At 37.0% G+C, this 23450-nt stretch overlaps 2 protein-coding genes across 9 annotated transcripts; both read left to right on the top strand.

The window, feature by feature from the left end:
- Positions 1-1874: 1874 nt before the first annotated feature.
- LOC125270777 (proteinase-activated receptor 1-like) lies at positions 1875-13491 on the top strand. 5 transcript variants are annotated; one of them, XM_048194708.1, is made up of 5 exons: positions 1875-2088; positions 3732-3817; positions 3949-4074; positions 11596-11637; positions 11755-13491. In XM_048194708.1, coding segments are annotated over exons 1-5 (1182 nt in total). In that variant the 5' UTR covers positions 1875-2086; the 3' UTR covers positions 12681-13491. The 5 variants fall into 5 exon arrangements, with proteins under 5 accessions (XP_048050665.1, XP_048050664.1, XP_048050668.1 ...); XM_048194707.1 differs by having other exon boundaries at positions 11596-13491; XM_048194711.1 differs by lacking the exon at positions 1875-2088 and adding an exon at positions 3104-3318 and having other exon boundaries at positions 11596-13491.
- Positions 13492-16177: 2686 nt separating this feature from the next.
- LOC125270778 (death-associated protein-like 1-B) lies at positions 16178-23108 on the top strand. Of its 4 annotated transcripts, none has more exons than XR_007185467.1 (5): positions 16178-16335; positions 18835-18922; positions 19405-19468; positions 21644-21821; positions 22395-23108. XR_007185467.1 is itself a non-coding variant. In XM_048194713.1 (5 exons), exons 1-4 carry the CDS (start codon positions 16275-16277, stop codon positions 21758-21760), a joined length of 330 nt encoding a protein of 109 aa, XP_048050670.1. In that variant the 5' UTR covers positions 16178-16274; the 3' UTR covers positions 21761-21809; positions 22395-23108. The 4 variants fall into 4 exon arrangements, 3 of the variants coding, with proteins under 3 accessions (XP_048050670.1, XP_048050671.1, XP_048050669.1); XM_048194713.1 differs by having other exon boundaries at positions 21644-21809; XM_048194714.1 differs by lacking the exon at positions 21644-21821.
- Positions 23109-23450: the final 342 nt, after the last annotated feature.

Genomic DNA, 23450 nt, shown 5'->3' with positions numbered 1-23450 from the left:
TAATGAAGTGTTTATCAAAGGCCTCCAGGGAACAGATTCCGCTTCAATAACAGCAAATGCTGCAGATTCCAGACATATCAACCTCCATGTGTCTATATGCATCATGTTCGGCAGGAAATAATAATAAAGACTAAAAAGATTACCATATAGAACCTTTCCACTTTTCCGAGTTATATTTGTGTTTCCATTTGCTGAAATAGCAAAAGAAAAACTCCACAATAGTGTTTTCACAACTTTCATAAATAGGAACGGCTCTTGATCGCTCTTGATTGATAGAAAGATGTCATTTAGAACTAACTTTTTTTTTTTGTAATTTGATGCAAAGGTAATATAATACGAAGTATAGTGTTATAAATGTACATACTGTACGTTTTTTAAAAAAAAAAATGAAAATATAAAAAACTTTGCAGGATTTACGATATTGATGACCGTTAAAACGCGTCATCACAGCCTGTGATAGGCGCGTGCTTGTCTGCCACTGTCACTTTTGTCAATGTTTTGGCTGTCAATGTTTTTATCGGTCATCAGCTGGATAAAATCGTTCTGAAAGTTATTCCAACTTTATCGTTATAGTGAACTCTGCTATTCTTTAATATTGAGAACCATTTTTATAACTGTATCTTTATCGTTATAATTAATATATAGTTAATCATCCTTGGTGTGAACGAGCCTTAAAGTGAAAATCAAGTTTTTAATATTGTTTATATGTTTGTGTGGTGTTTTTAAAATGATTTAAGACTAACCATGTGTTAATTCATAAGTCAACACCATTGCTGAGTATTTTCTCTTTAAAACTGCAGTGGAAAAAAAAAAAAACAGTCTCAACCCCGCGGTTTGAAATCGCTGGTGTCTGTGACGTCACGAACTACCTTGTAACCAATCAACGTGTAGGCGGGCTTTAGCATACCATTAACAGCGAACTAGCAGCTGGGGAGTTGAGAAATGCCGTGTTATCTGGTATATTTTTCTGTTGATATGAAGGCAGCTGTCTGACTCTGAGATGAAGAATGGGAACTGTTTATGTAACATTATCAGCTGTTTGATAACATACTCAAGCAAAAGGCTAATCTTATTATTTAATGTTATGTGTCCGATGTTGTAAAGATCGATACCATTGTGCAGCGTTTAACTCTGTAAGTTGACCGAGTGGATCTCTGAGTTGGCGTGAGCGAGTGGAGGCGGGGCTAATTAGCATATTCATGAGTCCACATATGCTAAATGAAGCAAGGATTCAAGCTATTTTGAGGGATAAAGACATTTTTATCACAGGGAAAAACGCTTACATATGTTTATGTTTATTTTTATTTATTTGCTTTTTTAAAAGAGGACAATGCACATTAATTAACACAAGAAACAAGTCTCCTATGTAAATGTGCCAGATTTAGCCATTCTGGCTAATTTTCATCTGCAGTCCCTGGCAGGTTGATGGTAACACACACACACACACACACACACACACACACACACACAAAAAAAAAAAAAAGCAAACAAGAAACCACTATTTATGAAGACATATTTGATTATCCAATAACCACCCTTTTATCATTTTAGAGAAAGAAGCAAGAGATGTAATATTTCTTAGTTCTATTCCAAGTATGTACTGCTCTGTAAGAAAATACTGACTGCCCAAAAGCACTTCTTCTATGAGGTATTATACAGTCCCCTCTAGTAGTGGCCCTAGTAGATGAGTTAAAATTTTGTTTAATAAATTCATTAAGTCTAGGTGGGGCCATACCATGCAAAATTTCATACACAAGTAGGATATCTGCAAATTTAAAATCTTACTTTTAGCATGCAAATATATGACATATGTCATTTTGGTGATCAAAGATGAGTTTTAAGGGATAAAATGATTGACTACAGGGGGACTTTAAAACCTTTCACAGGTCACAACATTTTTAGGTTGATGCTTTTGTTGTCTCGTAACTGTCCTAAAGCTTAAATATTTACATAAATCTTAAATTTAGGTCTGAATATTTGATCATTTTTGTTTCAGCATCTGGTTCTCTTTTCAGTCTGGGACTGACATTCCTCACACAAGAACACTGATGTGAAGCGCAGCCAAACACAACAGCAGTTCTCAGACATGTGAGTCACAGGACTGCACGAACTTATACACGCTATAGACTAATAAATGAACTGCTTAAACATGTCAAACTCATAAAACTCCCTCAACAGTGATAAATAAATCTGTTTTCATAAAGCAAAATCTGTTGCACCTCCTCTGATCAACGCACTGTTCATAATAAAACTGACCATGCTTGTTTGTTCAGTTTATCTCTGAGCACTTCTTGCTCAAACTTGCCTTTGCCTTGAGGAAATATGTAAGAACGCTTTTCCAATCCTTAAAGGAGAATAAATCCTATTTTTTTGTGTGTTTATGAATTATGATATACCCTGCAACTGTCAATAATGTGATCAAAAACTGGTAATATTGTCTAATATTATAATCTGAAGCCTGTAATATATTGATGTTATTAATACTACAGAAGCTGTGATTATAGGTTTTAGTTAAACATCTAAATGAAAATATTTTTTTACAAAAATAAAGAGACCACAGAGACACATTTTTTTTTTTTTACTTCAGTACCATAAAGTGTGAACATTATCATAAATGTTATAGAATAATGTAACATTTATACACAAAATACCACACAAATTAAAAACTGAATTAAATAAAAATGAATATCAGACAGTATGGCTTAGACTATGCTTATCTATAAATGTCATGTTACACCCCTGTATAAAAACACTGATATTGATGGATTTTTTATTCTATACTTCAAAATGAATTATGACTTAAACTTTCCATGTCCCTTGTGAAATTGTCATCATGTCGAATTGACTACTACTGGCCCAAATTTACGAAAATGACCCAAAATTACCAGGAATTCTCCCAATTTTGCCTATGGCCATTCCGGGCCTGACGTCAATGAAAAACATTTTAAAATAACATCAGCTTCCATGTTAACAAGAATCATAGCTTTTCTTTGTAATCATTGAGTTCTCATCAGAACATTTGGGTCTTGGGACACTCCCAAAATAAACCATTAATAGTCTCAGGGGAAATCTTCCATGTTCACTTTAAAACGCTGTACCACACGCAATTCTTTCCAGACTTGACTTTACATGGTTTGGACATTAACCCATTGGCTCGGTGAACGACTGGCTCACAAATCGGACGTTGCTAATCCACTTGTGCCTATAGATTTTGGAGTAAAACATCTAGCGATAGAAACAGACAGCTGATCATCATGAGAATTAAAATAATCTTGCTTTCAGTTGTAATTGCACACTTGTGCACTGCCACCAATAATGGTAAGTAGATCATCAGTTCAATATGCATTTGTAATTTAATGTCTTGCTGATGTGTAACTTAAAGGGTCAGTTCACCCAAAAAGGAAAATTCTGTCATCATTTAATCATGTCAAAGGAACATGTCGTTCCAAATCTGTAAGACTTTCATTTGTCTTCGAAACACAAATGAAGATATTTTTGATGAAATCTGAGAGCTCTCTGTCCCTCCATTGACAGTCCATGCAACTACCACTTTGATGCTTCAAAAAGTTCATAATGAGATTGTAAAACTAATCCATATGAATTGAGCAGTTTATTCCAAACAGAATGGACCATGGTGAACACATTTAGAGCCCTGTTTTGTTTTAAGACAGTTTAATATAACTTTTTAAAAAGTCTAGTATAAAAGTTACTGTCACTCATGTCCTCTGTAGGCTAGACCTTCCCATTTACCAATGCTCGGACCGACCTTCACAGCCTTTGAAGTCAGAGTTCTTTGAAGGATGCAGCCTTTGTATCGGTAGGCCTACTATAATTTGCTCTGGATAAAAAGCAAAGAAAGCCTTTTCTTAAATGTGCCCATGGTTCTCCTAATTATTCTCTGGTTGTATTATGAGACCTTTCACTAATGGTCTTTTGTATTGATTACAGATTCTGACTACGATTCGCAGGCCTGGCTCCTGAATCAAACCAACAAGAGTGCTTACGCAAATGCTAAGGGTGGTCTAGTAGGGTGCAAATGCTTGCTAAGCAACGACTCCACAACATATTTTTACGGTGAGACATTTAAGATTATTTACAAGTCATCACCTTTACCAATAATTGGAATAGAATTTCAAAAATATTTTGCTATGAATATTTTTCTTTTAATCTATCAGTCTGCCTTTACATTGCTTTAATGTATTATTATTTTAATGTCATATTTCTGTCCCGTGCAGAGTAAATCCAGTATTTATATGTCATTTGTGAAACTTTGCAGCATGCAATTGACCCTTCGCCGGAAGTTTGATTGACAAGCGATCTAACCAATCATAATGCAGAATCCGCCATTTTGTCAGACAAAGCAGTCAGGAGTTAGAAGATTAACCTTGCTGGACGTGAACTTGAAAAATGGTGTGTACTGACATCTTTCCGCATTTGAAACAACATTTCTTCTCATGTTCATTCATGTTTATTTGATGCTATAAATTAACTAGTAGGAAGAGATGATCGGTTCACGAGCTGCTTGAGCTGAGGCGCTACAGCAATTGGTCACGACACATTAACCCTCTGGAATCTGAGGCTGATTTGGGGCTTGGAGAAGTTTTGACATGCCCTGACATTTGTGCTTTTTTCAGTTGTTCATAAACATATAAATGACAAAAGTGAAACAAAAAACTTAAGTCACTGTAATAAGGCCAAAATAAGTATATTAAATCTGTGTTCACAAGACTTCTGGTTATTGGAGGTTGTAGACTAGAGTTTTTGCTTCAGAATTATGTAAAAATTATGCTGCCTACTCCTTCATATAAAACAATATATTGATTTAGTTTTTGTAAGACACTTTTTGTCAAGAAACACAGTATGCGTGGAGGCATGAATCTGCATGCATAATGGGCCATTTACACCTGAGAAGACAAAAGAATCACATAATAATGACCTGAAATGACTTGCATATTAATGAGGCCTTTCAGTCAGGTAGGCTGTGAAAAAAACCCTCTGTAATCATGTCTCAGCTCATCATAAACAGCAATACTGTGAAATATTATTACAATTTAAAATAATTGTATTCTATTATATTCTTTAAAATATAATTTATTTCTGTGATGCAAAGTGTCTGAACAATTATGTTACCTCTATGGCATTTCATATAGGCTTTTAGCTTAAAAGCATGCACATTTGGAGAAATATTGATGGATTCTTATATATTTATGTCAGTTTTCTATACTGAGAAGTAATATTTATTGTCATCACTATGAGTGCTGGATACTGTGTTTTTAATTCATACTTGCAGCCGGAGGGCGCTCTCTGTGCACATTTAGTCCACAGATTATTCTAAAGAAGAAGAGAACATTTCAGGAATGGTGTTTTTAATTCATACTTGCAGCCGGAGGGCGCTCTCTGTACACCTTTAGGCCACAAATTCATATAAAGAAGAAAAAGAACTAGGAACTAACTGCATGTCTTCTAGAGATCGCTAACCATTGCTTTAACATCCAAATAAACACTTTTCAAGACAATAAATACACGATTGAGACAATGAATGCATGTATTGCCTCTGAATTTGCGTCTGAATAGCGCTGGCTCCGTGGGCGTGGCCACATTAGCGGGTAATGAGCTGAATCACAGACTTCTGACATGGCTCTCTTTTCATACAGATTACATAAACACAGAATGATTTGACTTACACGATTTAAAACCTGACATTTCAACGTTTCTTTAGACGTAAGTGTCATTTTTTTTGTCATTAGTATTCATAAGTTACAGTTCATTTTCTGAGAACTATCAGATTGGAGTTCGTTCAGAGGGAGAGGAGAGATCACGCATCATGTTAGTTTTCTTTATTTTACAAAAAGCACAACATTGTGTTTTTACTCTGAGTGTACACAAATAAAATAAGACATTCTATAGTTTCAATTGATATATTACTTATGTCTCTATGACAAGAAATGACGGAGTATTTTAAGTCTGTTTTGCTGCAATGTGAAAAAAATCCTGCAAAACGCGTCGGCGCGTTTTCAGACCTCAGAGAGTTAAAGAGCCACAAAACGGTTTTTATTGTTAGAATTTCTTAAAAATTACAAAATTTGAAAGCTGGGACTTTGTTTAATATCTTATGTAACCTGTTCTGTCTTGTCTGTCGATGTGTTGTCAGTGTCCTCTTTGCTCCGCAATGTATTTTTCACTCTGTGTGGCATGACGGTGCCATGGCTTGTCGGACAAAGCAACAGTAACTAAGGGGGGTGGGTCAATTGGCCGTTGGTCCTCTTAGCAGCATGAAAAACTTTCCTGGTTACTGATGTATCCTTGGTTCCCTGAGATAATGGGAACGAACATTGTGTCAGTTTCTGACACTTATGGGGAACGCAATTCAATAGCACCTTGCTACAGAAGCCGTCCTGCAAGGCTGTAGCCTGGGGGCACTTGATGACAAGGGCCCCAAGCCAGGCTACCAGAGATAGGGACCTAAAATATGTTTGATAAGACCGGGACCATCATTATGCGAAGTGCTCTCAGGACAATAGATAGGTCCCGGGAAGGAACTGTGTTGGGACGAGGCAGGTTTAGCCTCCTGGTCCCTCTGAGAAATCTGACCACATGTTCATACTTCCCAACAGCTTCCCAATAGCTGCAATGTATACCTTGAACGTGAACGACATCCAACAGCTCCTGTAGAAATGAGACAATAGAAGTGATTTTACAAGACAGAGGGTCTACATTCTGAGCTGAGCACCAGCTGGAAAAAAATAGATCATTTTGGCAGTAAAGGTACCTGGTAGAAGATTGTGTTCATAGCCTCCCAGGAAAGAGGTGAAGGGCTCCCACTGAGAAGACACAGATGGAGGCTCCACAATTTGGGTTGGCCGGGTGACAGTGAGCTTTTTCTTAGATTGGTTCCGAACCCCAGACTTTCCAAGTAGCTGAGGAGCAGAAATCTGTGCAGAAAGTAATTCAGGATGCATACTCCCACCCGTCTCAGGGGGGAGAGTGCCACATCCACGCGTTTAGTGAAGGTGCATGGAGCTAGGGACAATCTGAAAGGTAGGATTGTATATATTGGTAAGCAACCCCTTCAAACGCAAATCTCAAGTATGGTCTGTGATGAGAGGCTACCTAGATATAAAAGTATGCATCCTTCAGAGATCCTGGGCAGATCTGCAAGAGGATTTGTTTCAAAGTCAACATTCTGAATGACTGTCTTATCAGAGAGCGGTTCAGACATCTCAAATTGAGGATGGGCCTTAGGCTACCATCTTTCTTGGGGATGTGAAAGAATCCTGACTAGGTCGAGGACAAGGGATCACATCACTCCTATCTTGAAGTCCTTACACTGGCTCCCTGTCAGGTTTCGTGTTGTTTTTAAAATTCTCACTTATAATGTTTTGCATGGCCTGGCTCCTTTATATTTATCAGAACTCTTAATCCCCCTACATCCCAATGCATGATCTCCGCTCCTCTGTACCTGGTCTTTTATGTCCCGTCAACTCATCTAAGATCTATGGGTGATAGGGCTTTTTCTTCAATTATTATGAGGAAGTAGCATCCGTAAAAGCCTGACTTGCTGTGGGCAGTGGAGACTTCCTCCACAGCACCCTTTGCTTGCAGTGCTTGTACTTCGGCTCGGTTGGACGTGAGCGTTTGTGTCCGAGAACAAAGTGTGAGTCATGCCTCTGAAGTGGGGGGAGGGGGTCTAATAGCAAATTGGAGTGAGTAACCCTGTTTGATTATTTCTAAAACCCAATTTGACATGCTGGGAATGACTTCCCAAGCCTGGCTGCAGATGGCAAGGGGTTGAAGAGCCTCAGATGGCAGCCCACTGCACCGTGGCAGGGGTTTGATGCTTGTGGCAGGATAATGAGGAGGAGGAATGCTCTTTTTGTGAAGGTGTTTGTTTTTTATTTGAGCACACATACCAATGGTGGGGTGGATCCAGAACTGAAAGCAAACACAACACCTCCAACACCCGGAACTGAACAGGGGTTTGGGAGGTGAACACATAGACGCTTTAGGGGCAGTCTGGCCTTTGCGGGACTTAGCCTCCTCCTCCTCGTGCCCAAGACATCAGGGCTGCTTGGGATGCTCAGGGTCCAGCGCTAGCTTAGGGCAGGGTCCCTGGCACTTGGGAAATAGGTAGCACTTAGCTGGATGGAAGCGCTGCTTCACCTCGGGTTCCGCCTTTTACTGGGGCCGAATGGGTGCCGGGAGCCAGCTTGGCGTGCTGCTGAGTCTACGGCAACTTAGGACGACTCAAAGGAGCAGAGGATCTCATCCGCTTTGGCAAGAAGTGGTGCAATACTTAGATGTCTTCTGGGCTGCTGTGAAATGCTCAGCGAAGCCATCCGCTGCAGAACCAAACAACCCTGAGGGAGAGACAGGGGAATCAAGGAAGGCTGTTTTGTCAGCGTCCTTGATCTCCACTAAGTTTAACCAAAGGGGGCACTTGAGGACCACCAAATTAGCCATGGCACAACCAATTGCTTGGGCTGTAGACTTGAACGCCGCAGGGTCAGAACCACTCTCGTCCATGGCATGGAGAACGCCACTGGAATTTGCTCTTCTAGGGTGCATTCACACTTGTAGTTCGGTTCGTTTGGTTCATTTGGTCCGGAGCAAATAAGAAAAAAAACATTTAGTCCTGGTCCGATTAGCGTTCAGATTTTCAGATCAATTTTATCACCGAACCAAAAGATACCGAACCTTAAGGCATAGGGATGCATTCACAACGTGATTGGTTGGATTTTATGACGTATTGCCTATTTTGAGACGGGACTTACCGAACATCCAAAACAATGCAGTGTGCTAAGGTAAATGCACTCGTTATGTGTGTGTAGCCTGCATATGATGGTATTTTGGCCAGCTGGGAACTCGTGAAGAGCTTATAAAATGTGCAAAGGAGTCAAAACAGCAGTGGGAATCCCTCCGTCACACACAAACGATCTGCTGTGAGTAGACACGCGTCTGATGCCTGTGATGGGCAAACTTGCGACTATGACGAGAAAAACCGACATGCGTGAGGATTCTGTCCATTTTAGGGTCTCGTCTTCCTGTTTTTGGTTCGTTTACATGTCTTTGGTCCGTGTTGCGTTCATATATCATTCGAACCGCACCAGAGTTCATTTGGAAGCGGGCTGAGACCCATCTTTTCAGCGGTCTCTGTCCGCTTGTTTGGTGCGCGCCAGGGTTCGGATGGCAGCGTTCACATATGTTCAAATGAACCGCACTAACCGAGCAATCGCACCAGGGTTCGTTTTAATCGAACCAAACATGACAAGTGTGAACGCACCCTTAGATGTGAAATTTGCTCTTTGAGTTGTTGCCAGTCGGCCATAGGGGAGAAGCGCTGAATCAGCTGCAGCTGTCAAAGCGCTGTTAATCGGCTTGTTCTACGGTAAGCAGAAGGCTTCTTTCTTGTCTTCAAAGTCAGCAAGATGATCTTCGCTCTTGAAGGAGAAAAATTCTGACCAAAATGGCTTTCAACGTGACTTAAATAGGCAGTCGGCCCACCTGTTTCGATGGGCTGAAAAGCCTTTTGTCGATGCAAATGCAGACGTGAACCAATTAGGCTTCAATATTCTGAGTTTGCCCCATAAGCGTCAGAAACTGACGCAAGGCGAGTGAACCTTATCGAAAGGGAACATCAGTTTTATTCAGTCGGGTATATTGGGTATAGCTTTGAAAGCGAGCCAAGACCGCTTCCTTTACAATCAGTAAAACACTGTTGCTTTGTCAGTTCATTGCGACCTCGCAGAGTTCCGTTATAATCAGTGAAGCTGCCAACAATGCATAACAAATCTCTTACATCGTGACCAATGTTCCCTCTAATTTTTTTTCTCGCTGAGCAAAACTTTTCTCTGTTGAGCACACATTTTGTAGCCTGACTTTGTCATACTCATATTCTAGGCAGAACTTCCCGTCCAAAAAATGTTGTGGGCGGGGTTCGGGCTGGCACCCAGGCTACACATTTTGGCCACCTGAGCAAAAACATACTTTATATCAGACCTGTACAATGAACGTAAACACACACACAAAAAAAATGGTTTTATCATGCAACTGTAACATTTAACTTCAATGTGCCGTTTCTATTTTATTTGACCATTTGACCATTGATGTAACTGATGTAATTGATTTATTAAATAATATGTTTGAAAACAAGCAGTTCAGTCACTAAATTAAGCACATTTTAGGTTACTTGAGATTTTTTCACATTGCTGTATTAACTGTACCAGTCTTTACCAAGAAATTCTATTAAAAAATAATTTCTGTCCTCCTGCAGGACAGTTCAATTCTTTATAATAATATAATATGAGCAGTTACAATGTTGGTTTGGGACAACCATAATGTGTTTTTGTACAGTCAATTATTAGCAACAGATAGTGTTAAACCATCAAAATTACATGTTTATATGAATTTCCCAGATTTTATATACCAGGAGGTTAAGATTTTTTTGTGGCAAGGAGCCCTAAACAATCCCCTTGGGAGATCAATTTTTTATTAGGCTTACATTATAATATAATAAAATATAATATAATATTTAAGTATTTAAACTGATATACAGTATTATATCAGTTTAAATGCTTCCATTTGTTTTAATATATTATATAGTGAAAACAAACTGAAGCATTTAAACTGATAGCTAAATATTTTTAAGAAAAGTGAACATTAACTCGTTTATAGTTATCTAAACATCCCTGAAACCCACACCACCACCACACACAAAAATCTATTTAAACTGAGGTACTTATGTATTTTGAGTTTGCAAGCTACACCTGTAACGTTAGTGGGTGTGTGATTGTAAAAGACTCAGAGTTTTGTTAGTATTCTGTGCCCATCATCCGTTATTTCCACCACTTTTCATTAAAACACGACGTTTTATTTCACATTTCGCGTTGCCTCTCGTATTGATGTATTTAGTCCGCAAACATTACAGTATTCTTACCGCGACTGATTTAGCTCAGGGCCAGCCAGCTCTCACGCTCTCACGCGCTCAGTCGTTCTCTTTCTATGAAACCTGTAAACCGCATTCACCGGTTCTAACTCTATAGCGACAATAACTCTATAGCGGTTGTCCAGAGCACTACAATTATTTCTCATTTAAACTACTACAATCATTTTCATGTCTGTTCTCTGCGCGGCCGCGGCTTCAGAAGTGCGCGGCCGCGCACGCGCGCAGCTTAGAGGGAACATTGATCGTGACTACACTTTGTTTGTTACACTAAATTAAAAACTGGAGTTTTGAGCAGTCAGTGGATTGTGATTTCTGTTTTGACAATATATTATTATAGTATCAACTGAGGGTGCTCTTGTTTTTCTGGGTGCTTCATCTTACTAAAGAACCAGCATTAACCACCCTAACTCTTCAACAACGCATAAGAGTAATATGCAACACAGTCTCATGACAATTTGTAACTATTATGTTTTGCAGAATTGGTGGCTTATTCGTATAAATTTGTACAATTTCATTCGTAAAGTTTTTGTATGATCCGCTTACACCCCAGTGATGGTAATGTTTAGGGGTGGATCTCATGCTTACCTTTTTCTAAAAATTGTATGTTTTAGTAGTTTATGACCTTCACTCATTGTGTTTTGTGCTTTTTACAGATACTGACTGCTGTCTATACAGTCCTTCTTTTCAAATCGCGAGTATAACAGATATGATCTTTAATATAGAATTACATAGACACAACATTACAGTTGAATTTCCAATGAATTTTCCAATGAATTTGATCATCTCACCCAAGTCTGCTGTCTTTCTCAAAGGCTTGATGGTCACACACATCATGCCCTCATTCTACATCATCGTCATCCTCATTAGTTTGCCCCTGAATGCTTTGGCCTTTGTGACGTTCACCTGTAGGATTCAAGTGAAGAAACCAGCCGTGATCTACATGTCTCACCTGGCGTTTGTGGACCTGTTCTTTACCCTGCTGCTGCCTCTGAAGATCCACTACCAGCTGAACGCTTCAGATTGGGTGTTCGGTGAGGTGGCGTGTCGTGTGTTCAGTGCAGCTTACTACTGCTACATGTACTGCTCCATACTGCTGATGATGTGCATTAGTGTGGACAGACTGCTGGCTGTGGCGCTTCCCATCACCTCTTTAACCTGGAGGAGCACAAGGAAAGCCATGTGCGTATGTGTGCTGGTCTGGCTGCTGGCGCTCGCTGGTACGGTGCCACTTCTCTTAATGAGACAAACGGACAACATTAAGGATGTGGGCATCACTTGTCATGACGCACTGCGCCACTACGACCCTACAATGCTGTATTATGTGCACCTGTTCTCCATCCTCTCCTGCCTCTACTACTTCTTGCCACTGGTTGTCACCTTAGTGAGCTACTTTACTATCATATATGTACTCAGTGCAAAGTCTGAACTCTCGTCATCACCTTCAGGTGTCCGAAGGAAAGCTGTGATTATGGCTACAGCTGTGCTGATTGAGTTTGTGGTGTGTTTTGCTCCAACCAATGGCATCCTTTTGTACCACTGTGTTCATTTAGCTACTGGAGGAAACCACGAGGAAACAGATTCATCATATATTGCATACCTGTTGGCTGTGTGTTTGGGGAGCGCAAGTGTTTTTCTGGACCCTCTTCTATACTACTACGGCTCGTCTCAGTGCAGACAGAAAATCAGATCTGTGTTTTGGTGCAGAAAGGCAAAAAGAGCGAAAACGGCAAACAAATGAAATGCTTTCACTGCAGCTGCACAATACAAAAAAGTGTATTTCTCTTAAAATAACAACTGCTATATTCTTGCTTGACAAGTTCACTACACTGTATTTATCTGCCAGTATTAACAGATATGGAATGAAGTGTTGGTGTTAAATTTCTCTGTATGCACTCATTTATTGTTCACTTTACTATATCATGCAGTATATTGACAACTATACCGTGTTATGTCAGGAAAGTCTTTGGAGCACTGTTTATAATGCATGATATATTATATGCATATTATTCATATATATAATGTATGTCACCCATATCCATCTATATCAATAAATAAAACAATAATAATATAAATAAAATCTGTAACAGCCTATTTGATCATTGCTTTCACATATTTTGGTTCTGCAATTTCACAAAGGCTGTGATTAAGCAATCGTCTACCTCACATTGTTAATTACCCAACGTAAATAACTTAAAGCATATACTTTTCTGGCAGACACGTATGCTGTTGTGTTTAGTGCATTTTAGGTAGCTATTACACCAAAACATGTGCATACATAGATTGTGCACACTGTTCTGTAAGGTGTGTCCCAGGTAAGGTCACATGACTCTGGCTTTCAACTGTTCAGGTTTGATAAGGGATTTAGAAAGCAATGAGTAATAAGTAATGGAATACTTAATTTCCCGGGTTCTTTTGCGTACTCTTTTATAAGTAGGCTACTGTGGATTTGGACATACTGTACTTCTTTTATCACATAGACTAGGCTACTGTTTTTCACCTATTACACTCTAAAAAATGCTGGGTTAAAAACAACCCAAGTTGTGTTGAAAATGGACAAACCCAGCAATTGGGTTGTTTTAACCCAGTGGTTGGGTTAAATGTTTGTCCAACCTGCTGGGTAGTTTTATTTAACTCAAATATTGTTTAAAAATTACTGTATTGCTTGCTTAAAATAAACCCAAAGTATGTTGGAAATTTATTAATGTTTAATAAATGAACATTTCTTAATAAGTTTAATGAATAATAACTAAACAATAAACATTTATTAAATTAATAAATGTTCACATTTTGATTGTTATTGTTGCCTCTAGTAATTATGTGTCTGATTTTTCATTTCCAACCTATTTTGGGTTCATTTTAAGCCAGCCATATAGTCATTTTTAAACAATACAAAAAAACTGCCCAGCACATTGGGCAAACATTTAACCCATCTGCTGGGATTGTCCATTTTCAACCCAACTTGGGAGTCGTTTTTAACCCAACATTTTTAGAGTGTCAATAGTAGGTGATATGATTTGTGACGCATCCATCAAAAACGTGCAGGATCAGGGTTGAGATCCAATGGCATGCATACTATCATAAATACATACTCATACTACGTTTACCATATGTTTCTATAGAGTACCTCAGGGATGACGTGTTTTTGTAGGTCAACCCAGAAGTTAGCGGCGCACGGGTTCCCTCGATTGAAAGCCTATGCATTTTTCCCATAGACTTTTGGAAAATCGCAAAAAATAAGCTCTGTGTTTAACAAAGGGTTATGACACTTACACGTTTTGTCTATCAAGATAATCTTTACAAGTTAACATTTATACATTTTGAAGCCTAAATAAAGTCATCAGACATAAAAAGCTAACAGTAGGCTATAAACGGACTACAGCACACCATGGTCGCGGATCAACGTCGTCACCACCAAGCTTCCTCAAACTTTATTTAGAAAACAACTTCATTTAAAAACATGCTCGCTGATTATGATCTGTGCTGTTATGAATACTTATCCACTTTTTCATGAAAAATGCTGTCCAAATGTCCTGTTTATCATGATGATGTCTAAAGTCCCCGCCAAAGGAAGTAGTCCCTGTTAGCAATTTGTTAGCAATTTTATCACAAGCGGGTTATAATTGGTGTGTTTTATGTCATAGATCAAAATGTGAAAGTATTTAGAGGCTTTGTTAACCACAGACCTTTAAACCCATAGACTTTACGGCGATGGAACCGGAAGTCCTAAAATGCTAACTCGCTTCCGTGTTTTGCCTACAAAAACACGTCATCCCTGAGGTACTCTATGGCAGAAATAGTAAGCAAACTAGTACATATAGTAAGCAGTAGTAGGCAGTATGCTAATATGTGGTTAAAAAACGCCCACATATGAGCACGCTTACACACTAATCTAGTAGTTACAAGGACTATTTAGAAGGTTACTTCAATTCTTATGCTATGTGGATAAATTAAACACAAATTCTCTACTGTAACACGTTCAGTTTTAATGTGCTTTATAGACCTTATTCATGCACAGCAGTGCCATTTTGATTTTTAAAGGATTAGTTCACTTTCAAATTAAAATTTTCCTGATAATTTACTCACCCCCATGTCATCCAAGATGTTCATGTCTTTCTTCAGTCGAAAAGAAATTAAGGTTTATGAGGAAAACATTCCAGGATTTTTCTCCTTATAGTGGACTTCATTGGAGCCCAAACGATTGAAGGTCAAAATGTCAGTTTCAGTGCAGCTTCAAAGGGCTTTAAACGATACCAGACGAGGAATAAAGGTCTTATCTAGAGAAACCATCACTCATTTTCTAAAAAAAAAAAATTAAATTATACATTTTAACCATAAATGCTCATCTTGAACTAGCTCTTTTATACTTCTCTGTTTGAATTCCGGCAGTGTAGACACTGCTAAGTGTATTACTGCCCTCCACAGGTCAAAGTTTGAACTAATTGTTATATACTTGCACTAGCATATTGTATATGACAATTTAATTCAAACTTTGACCTGTGGAGGGCAGTAATACACTTAGCAGTGTCTACACTGCTGGAATTCTAATAGAGAAGTATAAGAGAGCTAGTTCAAGATGAGCATTTATGGTTAAAATGTATAAAAATTGTAATTTTTTTTAGAAAATGGCCAATGGTTTCTCTAGATAAGACTCTTATTCCTCGTCTGGGATCATGTAGAGCTCTTTGAAGCTGCACTGAAACTGTAATTTTGACCTTCAACCATCTGGAGTCCATTGAAGTCCACTATAATAAGGAGAAAAGTTTTCCTCATAAACCTTCATTTCTTTTTGACTGAAGAAAGAAAGACATGAACATCTTGGATGACATGGGGGTGAGTAAATTATCAGGAAATTTTAATTTGAAAGTGAACTAATCCTTTAACGGAAATTACAAGGCTGTGAGGGATCGATCTCCTCAGTGGGTTATACTGTTAATTAATGTGTTTTTTAAGTGTTCTGCTGACGAAACACAGCAAAAATACCTTTCCCAGAATTTCAGTAGACAAAAAAAAAAAAAAAAACTCTAAAAAATATGAACTGTGGAAAATTATAAGTGATCTTTATGCAGCTTTTTACAGCGGATGCCATTGAAAACACTAAGTATCATCGCCTCGCTTTGCTTCATACCTGTCATGTCGCTGCTCTGAATCTGAATAAGGTCGACAAATGTTTTTTACATTCGCATTTGTGTTGTTGTGAGATTGCTGCGTGCAGTTCTCACGCACGCGCGGCGCGTCCTCCCCCGTGACGTCAGTGAGGTTCACGAGTATTAAAGCGCGCGAGTGGGCGGACTGAATAACAGAGTGTTTGTGTCGCAGTTGAAGAAAACTAACAATGGTGCAACTTTCTAAAACTGGAGCGAGAGACTCGCTGAAAGCTGGTCATCCTCCTGCAGGTTTGCACGTTTAGTTAACATATGAAACTTTTAGTGTTTTAAAGTCTCTTAATTATGATTTCTTGTTTTGTTTACGCTGTTTAAGTAGCTTGAGGTTTATTGCAACACTCTTCCAGTTTGCATAATTACGATGCGATTTAAATGTTGAATATTGCATGTTATTTTTGTGAATGTAGGCCCACTTGTGCGGGTTTAGTAGTTCAGGCAGTGAGAGGAAAACAAACATCAGCTCTTGTTTTCTTACTAGGTGTCACAGGATGTGAGTTCAGAAGGCTTTTGTTTCAGTTTTTACTACTACTACAGTGATTTAAAACGATTAGTACACTGCAAACCTGTCTCAAACTAGCTGCCTATCTAGACAGGGTTCTGAATTTACATTTAGTTAAGATAATCAGGGAGTTTTGCATTTGCATAATGCAAAAAAATACTTAATGTAGATGTTTATCTTTATTGAGAATGTATTTTGAGAGTGTATTGTGAACTTATGCAATCATAAATCTACTGACATGCAAGCAGGACAGTCTTTAAAGGTCAAAGGTGGTGGTTTAAATCTGTCATCCAAACCTGAATGTGTAACAAACAACCTGTTATGAAAACCCATGTCTTTTTTGGTCACATGACCAGTTCACACAATGTTCTGGGCTGTTTAAAACTGCAAGCATTGAACACTCCCTTATTACACTAGTGCTTTCACTGGCTTTACTAGACTGATTTGAGCGGGCGGCCTGTTTTATTAAGCAAATATTTGCACGCTTACACTCCGGGCCTCCATAGACCTGCCAAATATTCAGAACAACAGGCCCAACGGACTGAGATGATAGTAGTGGACGTCTAAAGGACTCAATGCTCTCGTGAACTGGAATTGATTTGTGAGACTGGAAAAAGTGACTCAGAGCATCCTATAGGAATGAATTGGAAGTGCAGATTTGTGGGGTTTATCTTATTCCTACGTCAGCTAGAATAAAGTGTGACATTGCATATTAAGTTTGGTTTGATATGGCAATAGTTTTAAAGGTGCAATATGTAAGATTTTTGCAGTAAAATATCCAAAAACCACTAGGCCAGTGTTATATATATTTTTTTCACTTGAGTACTTACAATATCCCAAATGTTTGCAACTATTTGTAAATCGTGAGAAAATTGCAGTTTTAACCAAGGCTCCGGGACGTGTGAGGAGTCGCCTGTCAATGGCGTCATATCTGCGTTACCCTCGGTTTCCAGTTTTATTAAGCAGAAACCATGGAAACACCAAAGATGCTTTAATATTTACATGTTTTAATAGACAAGGGAACAACTGTTTTGATATGTTTATAGACAGAAAACGAATTATTGTTATATAGCTCAACACGTTAGTCTCATTGTTTAAATATAATTTTAAATTTTTTAGCATAATCAGATACAGCTTTTTTATTAATAGTAATACAGCATTTTCTCCATCATACAATACGTTTTTAAATTAATTGCATGCTATTTATCAACACAATCATCCAGCATTTAATATGATATTGTAAAATCGATCTATCTTACAGCAGTGTGTAACAGTGTCTCACAGCAGCCGCCGAGCGAACGCACAGAGTAACGTTATAACATTTTCAACTCACTCAAACGTATCTAATATGATAAACAGAGCTGCGTTACCTCATACTCATGACCGGAAAAGTGGAAGCGGCGCCGGCGACTGTGTCATAATAAAAGTCCCGCTGCTCGTGAGGCGTGTGTTGATCAATCGCTCCAGCTCCTCGTTCAGCTCCACAACACTCGCTCCTGCTCTGCTTCATACTACAGTAATGTTAATAATTGCATCCATGAACATGATTTCTTCCCGAGTCCTATCCTGATTATTTCCACCAACTGTGATGATGTGAAGACCACATGTCCCAAGATTCAGCGCTCAAACTTGGCGTCATCAAGCTACGCCTTTGTTTTGAATAGGCCTCTAGCGGACAGAAATCTTACATACTGCACCTTTAAAACACGTGTAAGTGAACAAAAGCTTTAACGTTTCCTAACACTTTCACAATTGTGTAACATAATTTCATGTAGGATGCACCGATATGAAAATTTTAGTCGATAACGATAACCGATAATTCTTTATATTTGAAAGCCGATAACCGATATATTGGCCTATAAAATTAAATCCAAATTTAAAGTTTTAACAAGAGTTTTACCATTAAAAGTCATGTCCCAAGCACATGATTATAATATTCTCATTATAATTTTATGTAGCCGATATGACAGACTTGCGCTGCACATGTTGTACTTAACTGTATTTCTTTTTGAAGTGATTTCAATCATATTTCAAGAAATTTTCAAAACTGTGAACAGTGTGCATCTGAAGTGTCTCATCTGAAGAAAGAATCTGTTTTTTATCTGCTTAAATATTTATCGATAATGATAACATTAAAAATGAACGCACATCGGCCGATACCGATATGGTGGCTAATCATGCATCCCTAATTTCCTGACTTTTGAAACTGTGAAATTGTGCACTTTCTTCAGTGAAAGCGGGAGGAAAAAGAGTCGTGAAGAAGAGCGCTGATGATAACGCCAATGTGGAGAAAGAGGGCAAGAAACTGGACAAAACCAGGTACAGTATCTTCTGCCTGCTGACCTCTTTCTGTCTCAGATGAGATGAAATTAAATTCAGCTGTTTTCAAATGCCTCTTTCCTTCTCGTTCAATCTCTCTGGCAGTTTGCTCAACATTTAATGAACACGTTTCATAGAAAATATGCTGCCTCGGACTATGAAGGAATGTGCAGTGGTTTACTAAACCCGCTGGCAGTACCATTCATATCATGGTGGCTTTTCTTTTTTTAAATGTTGCATTCTGGTCGACAACAAAACATTGAAAGTGGTTCATCAAAAAATGTATGCATGGAAAAAAAGATTATTTTAGTCTTACTGCAGGCATCTAAAAGGTGATGAAGCAGAAACGTGTTGCTAAAAATGTTTCAGCGCTTTGCATGAAATCGTAGAACCGTGCAGTTTCATTCAGGAGGACACATTCAGTGTTATCTGTTTAAATGCAGTATTTTACCCTAATCTTGAAGTACTGGTTTGTTCTCCAGGTCCCTGCCGACCCCGTCCAGAATGCAGCATCTGAGTCTTCTCCTGGCTGGTCCGCTTGAGAAGGTTTGTTTCACCCTAATGACAAGATATTACTAGCATTGCATGTATCCTCTTTAGTCCCATAGTGCGCTGCTGATTGGAAGCTGCTTTAAAAAGCATAAGATTGCACGAACTGAGAGTTTTTAAGGTTTAAAAGTGAGTTTATTGTAGTTGGGGCTGCAAAATTCTGGCAATTGGAAACTTTCCATGGGAATTAATGGGAAGAAACTGCTTACTGCAGTGCTATTGAGGCCACACTCCTGAATCTGCATCTCTGATTATGACCAAACAAAATGTTTATTTATGTTTGTATATGAAACAATTCCCTTAAATTGCCATAAATTCCCGTTAGGTTTCCAACTTGGAATCTTTCCAAAATTCCTTGGCTTAACTTCCCATGGAAAGTTTCCGGAAATGTATCAGACATTTTCTGCCCCTTCGCAACCCTCATTGTGGTAGACATCATACCCAGACATGAATGCAGTTTCTGTGGCTCTAGTTTGCAAGCGCTTCACAGACGCTGCTGTATTCAGTAATATTATTCACTTCCGCAAACTTTAATTTGAGTGAGAATGGAAACTAGGACATGGGCCATTAATTAAACTTAGGATTTACTTTCTGAACTCATCAACCCATTTGAATGTCTTGATCCCCTGCAAGTGTCCAAACTTCTAAACAAGTGGTTGTCAACTAGTTTTGGATACTAAAATGGCAGCTACCAAATTTGTCAAATCTTTTTCTTTTTGTGTCTCTTGTATTTATTTTTCTATATATTTTTCTAGTTAATTTTTATTATTTGTATGTTTATTTTTATTTTTTGTTATTTATCTTTAATATTTATTTTTTCCATTTCCAATTTGTTTAATTTTGTTCTTATTTTTATCTTTCTATTTATGTAATATTTATTTTTAAAATATTTTATTTATAACTTATTATTTGTTTTAATTTTTTTTTTTTTTTTTTGTATTTATCTTTTTATCTTTTTTTCCATTTCCAATTTATCTGTTTAATTTTGTTTGTTCATATTTTTATTTTTCTATTTATGTAATATTTATTTTTAAAATATTTTATTTATAACTTATTATTTGTTTTAATTTTTTTTTTTTTTTTGTATTTATCTTTTTCTTTTTTTCCATTTCCAATTTATCGGTTTAATTTTGTTTGTTCATTTTTATTTTTCTATTTATGTAATATTTATTTTCAAAATAATTTTTTATTATTTATAATTTATTATTTATTTTTTTTGTTTGTATTGTATTTTTGTATTTATCTTTAATATTTATCTTTTTTCCATTTCCAGTTTCTGTTTAATTGTTTGTTCATATTTTTATTCTTCTATTTATGTAATATTTATTTTTAAAATGTTTAATTTTTTATTTTATGTATTTAATGTTATTACTTTTAAGTGTAGTATTATATTTGTTGTTGATGTCAGTATGGTATTTATTTTATGTAATTCTCTATTTATTTGGTTTTATAAAATTAAATGTAATTAAAATCAAATAAATAGATAAATATTACAAAAATAAATACCATACCAACAACGTATAAATAATAAATAGAAATTGAAAAAGAAATAGAAATAAATAGAATAGACAAATTATAAAATATTAAAATCTAATAGATAATTACAATTTAATATTTTATTTAATTTTATTAAAAGTAATATTTAATCATTTTGTAATTTATTTATATTAAATTTATTTATTGTTTATATTGCATTTATTGGTTATATTGCATTTTTTAATATTTTATATTTAATTTTATTTATAAAAAAATATTTAAAATATATACTTTTTTTATACTTTTTAATACTTTTTTTTTTTTTTTTTTTTTTTTTTTTTTTTTGCACATTGTTTTTAGTCTTAAGAACTTTTTTTAAATTTGATTTTTTTTTTTTTATCATGAAATTAGCCATAAAAGTTGGAACATCTTGAGGTTATCATATCATTTCTGTGTAACTTTATTGTTGTTGGTGGTGGTTTTTTTTTTTTTTTTTTTTTTTTTTTTTTTTTTTTGTATGTAATATATTTATCTATTTATTTAATTTTATAATTTTTATTGTTTATTTGTTTTATTTAGTTTACACTTTAGTAGTGGTTTTTTTTTTTTTTTTTTTTTTTTTTTTTTAAAACCTGGATTTTACCATGAAATTAGCCATAGAAGCTTTAATTTAACATTACCGTTTGTCTCCTGCAGTTGGGTCATGATTTCCCCGAGACTCCAGTTTCTGTGCGACACAGCCGAGTCAGACCGAGCGCAGAGAAACCACACGTCCCGCGCATCTCCTGCATTCAACAGCCGCGCAAGTTTTGAGCCAAGGTGGCCTCCGTTGCTGAGCTTCTGACGACATGACATACAGGAAGTGCGTTTGTAGGTGAATGTGGTGCATCATGGACTTGACTTAGTAGCCTTGTAACAAAGTTCCTGTAATGTGATTTCTGTTCAGCTTGTTTGTTGCAATCTTTGTAGCTTTTGCAGTCTTGTGCTGTGTGGAATATTCATTAACCCAGTGTGAATTAAAGCTGTGCTGTTGGAAAGAGTTAGGCTACTGCTTTACTGACGTCAGTGCTTGGCATTTAAGTGTAGCATTAATATGCATGGAGTTTCTGGAAACTGTTTTTGATAATCATCAAAACAAATTATTTTTTCCTATTGTTTCACAAAATGAGAATTTCTTACCAGTAAAGTTCACTTTTCCAGCAAATGAAAGGCAGTTGTGGTTTCTTTACATAACCATTAGGTGGCAGTAGAATCAGCTCAATTTTTTTTGTTTAATTTGCAGTTTTTAGTAACTTTATTTTTTTTTTTTTTTATATGAAATTAGCCATAGAAGCTGGAATATGTTGAGGTTGTTTTAGTCATTTGGTTAGTCACTGTACTGAAGTAAAAAAATCCTTAATTTCAGAAATGAAATGTCATATTTAATGTCAATGTTTGTCTGCTGCAGTTGGGTCATGATTTCCCAGAGACTCCAGTTTCCGTGCGGCACAGCAGAGTCAGACGAACGTGGAGAAAATGAGAATTTCACAAAATGAGACTTTCATACCAGTAAATTCACTTTTCCAGCAAATGAAAGATGGTTGTAGTTTCTTTTCATGACCGTTAGGTGGCGGTAGAATCCTTTTAAGTAGACATGACTTTTGCAGTTACTCTTACAAGCCTGTGAAATTGCCTTCATTTAGTTTAAACTTTAGTCATTCTTGTTGTGCAGTACTAGCACTTTAACACAAGCATGTACTATTAATAATAAATTACAGATTTTATAAGGAAATGTTTCTATAAAAGGGTTTATCAGAGAAATATGGTTTGGTCATACTCGGATGCTTAATTCTAACTTATTTACACAATGACAAGAAAATAAACACTTCATAAAGAGCTATAGTTATTTCTCTTCGAGAAATTTATGTTAGCTATAATTATCAGCTATGCTTTTAAGCTTAATATATCCTATTCTGTACAAGACACTAAAAGGATGAAAAGTAATATTTCGAACACAGGAAATGATTTAAAATTTATCCTAATGTTTACCTCATAAAACTAAAGATTTCTGTGAGTTTTGTATATAAATGTTAGAAGTACTGTATATTAGGAATGACTTTCCTCCCCTTGATGTGCTTTAATCTTCCTCACTGATGTTTCTCATAAAACATGATCGTTTACAGCCTGGTCTGATGTGATGTTTCTCAGGGATGGAGCCAAACGCTCCGGTCATGACATGATGCTCTCTGTGAAGAAGCGCTGCGTGTGGCGGCTTTGAGCTGTCAGTCTGATGGGGAGTGGAGGAAGTGCGCTGTATATTTAGGCGTCTAATGCAGACGGCACAAAAGACCCCTATTGAGTGTGTGATTGGGCCAAATGCCAAAAATGAGACTGGGTCCGAGTCTCGAACTTGAAGGATAGAGACAGAGAAGCAGGATCAGAAACTATCCATCAAAGTTTAGACATGCTTGACTGGATTTATGTTGTTCATAGATCAAAAATTTTGATCTATAGATCTTATTAG

This window comes from Megalobrama amblycephala, linkage group LG6, assembly GCF_018812025.1.
Source record: "Megalobrama amblycephala isolate DHTTF-2021 linkage group LG6, ASM1881202v1, whole genome shotgun sequence".
Classification (NCBI taxonomy): domain Eukaryota; kingdom Metazoa; phylum Chordata; class Actinopteri; order Cypriniformes; family Xenocyprididae; genus Megalobrama; species Megalobrama amblycephala.
This window is presented reverse-complemented; position numbering and strand designations above follow the sequence as displayed.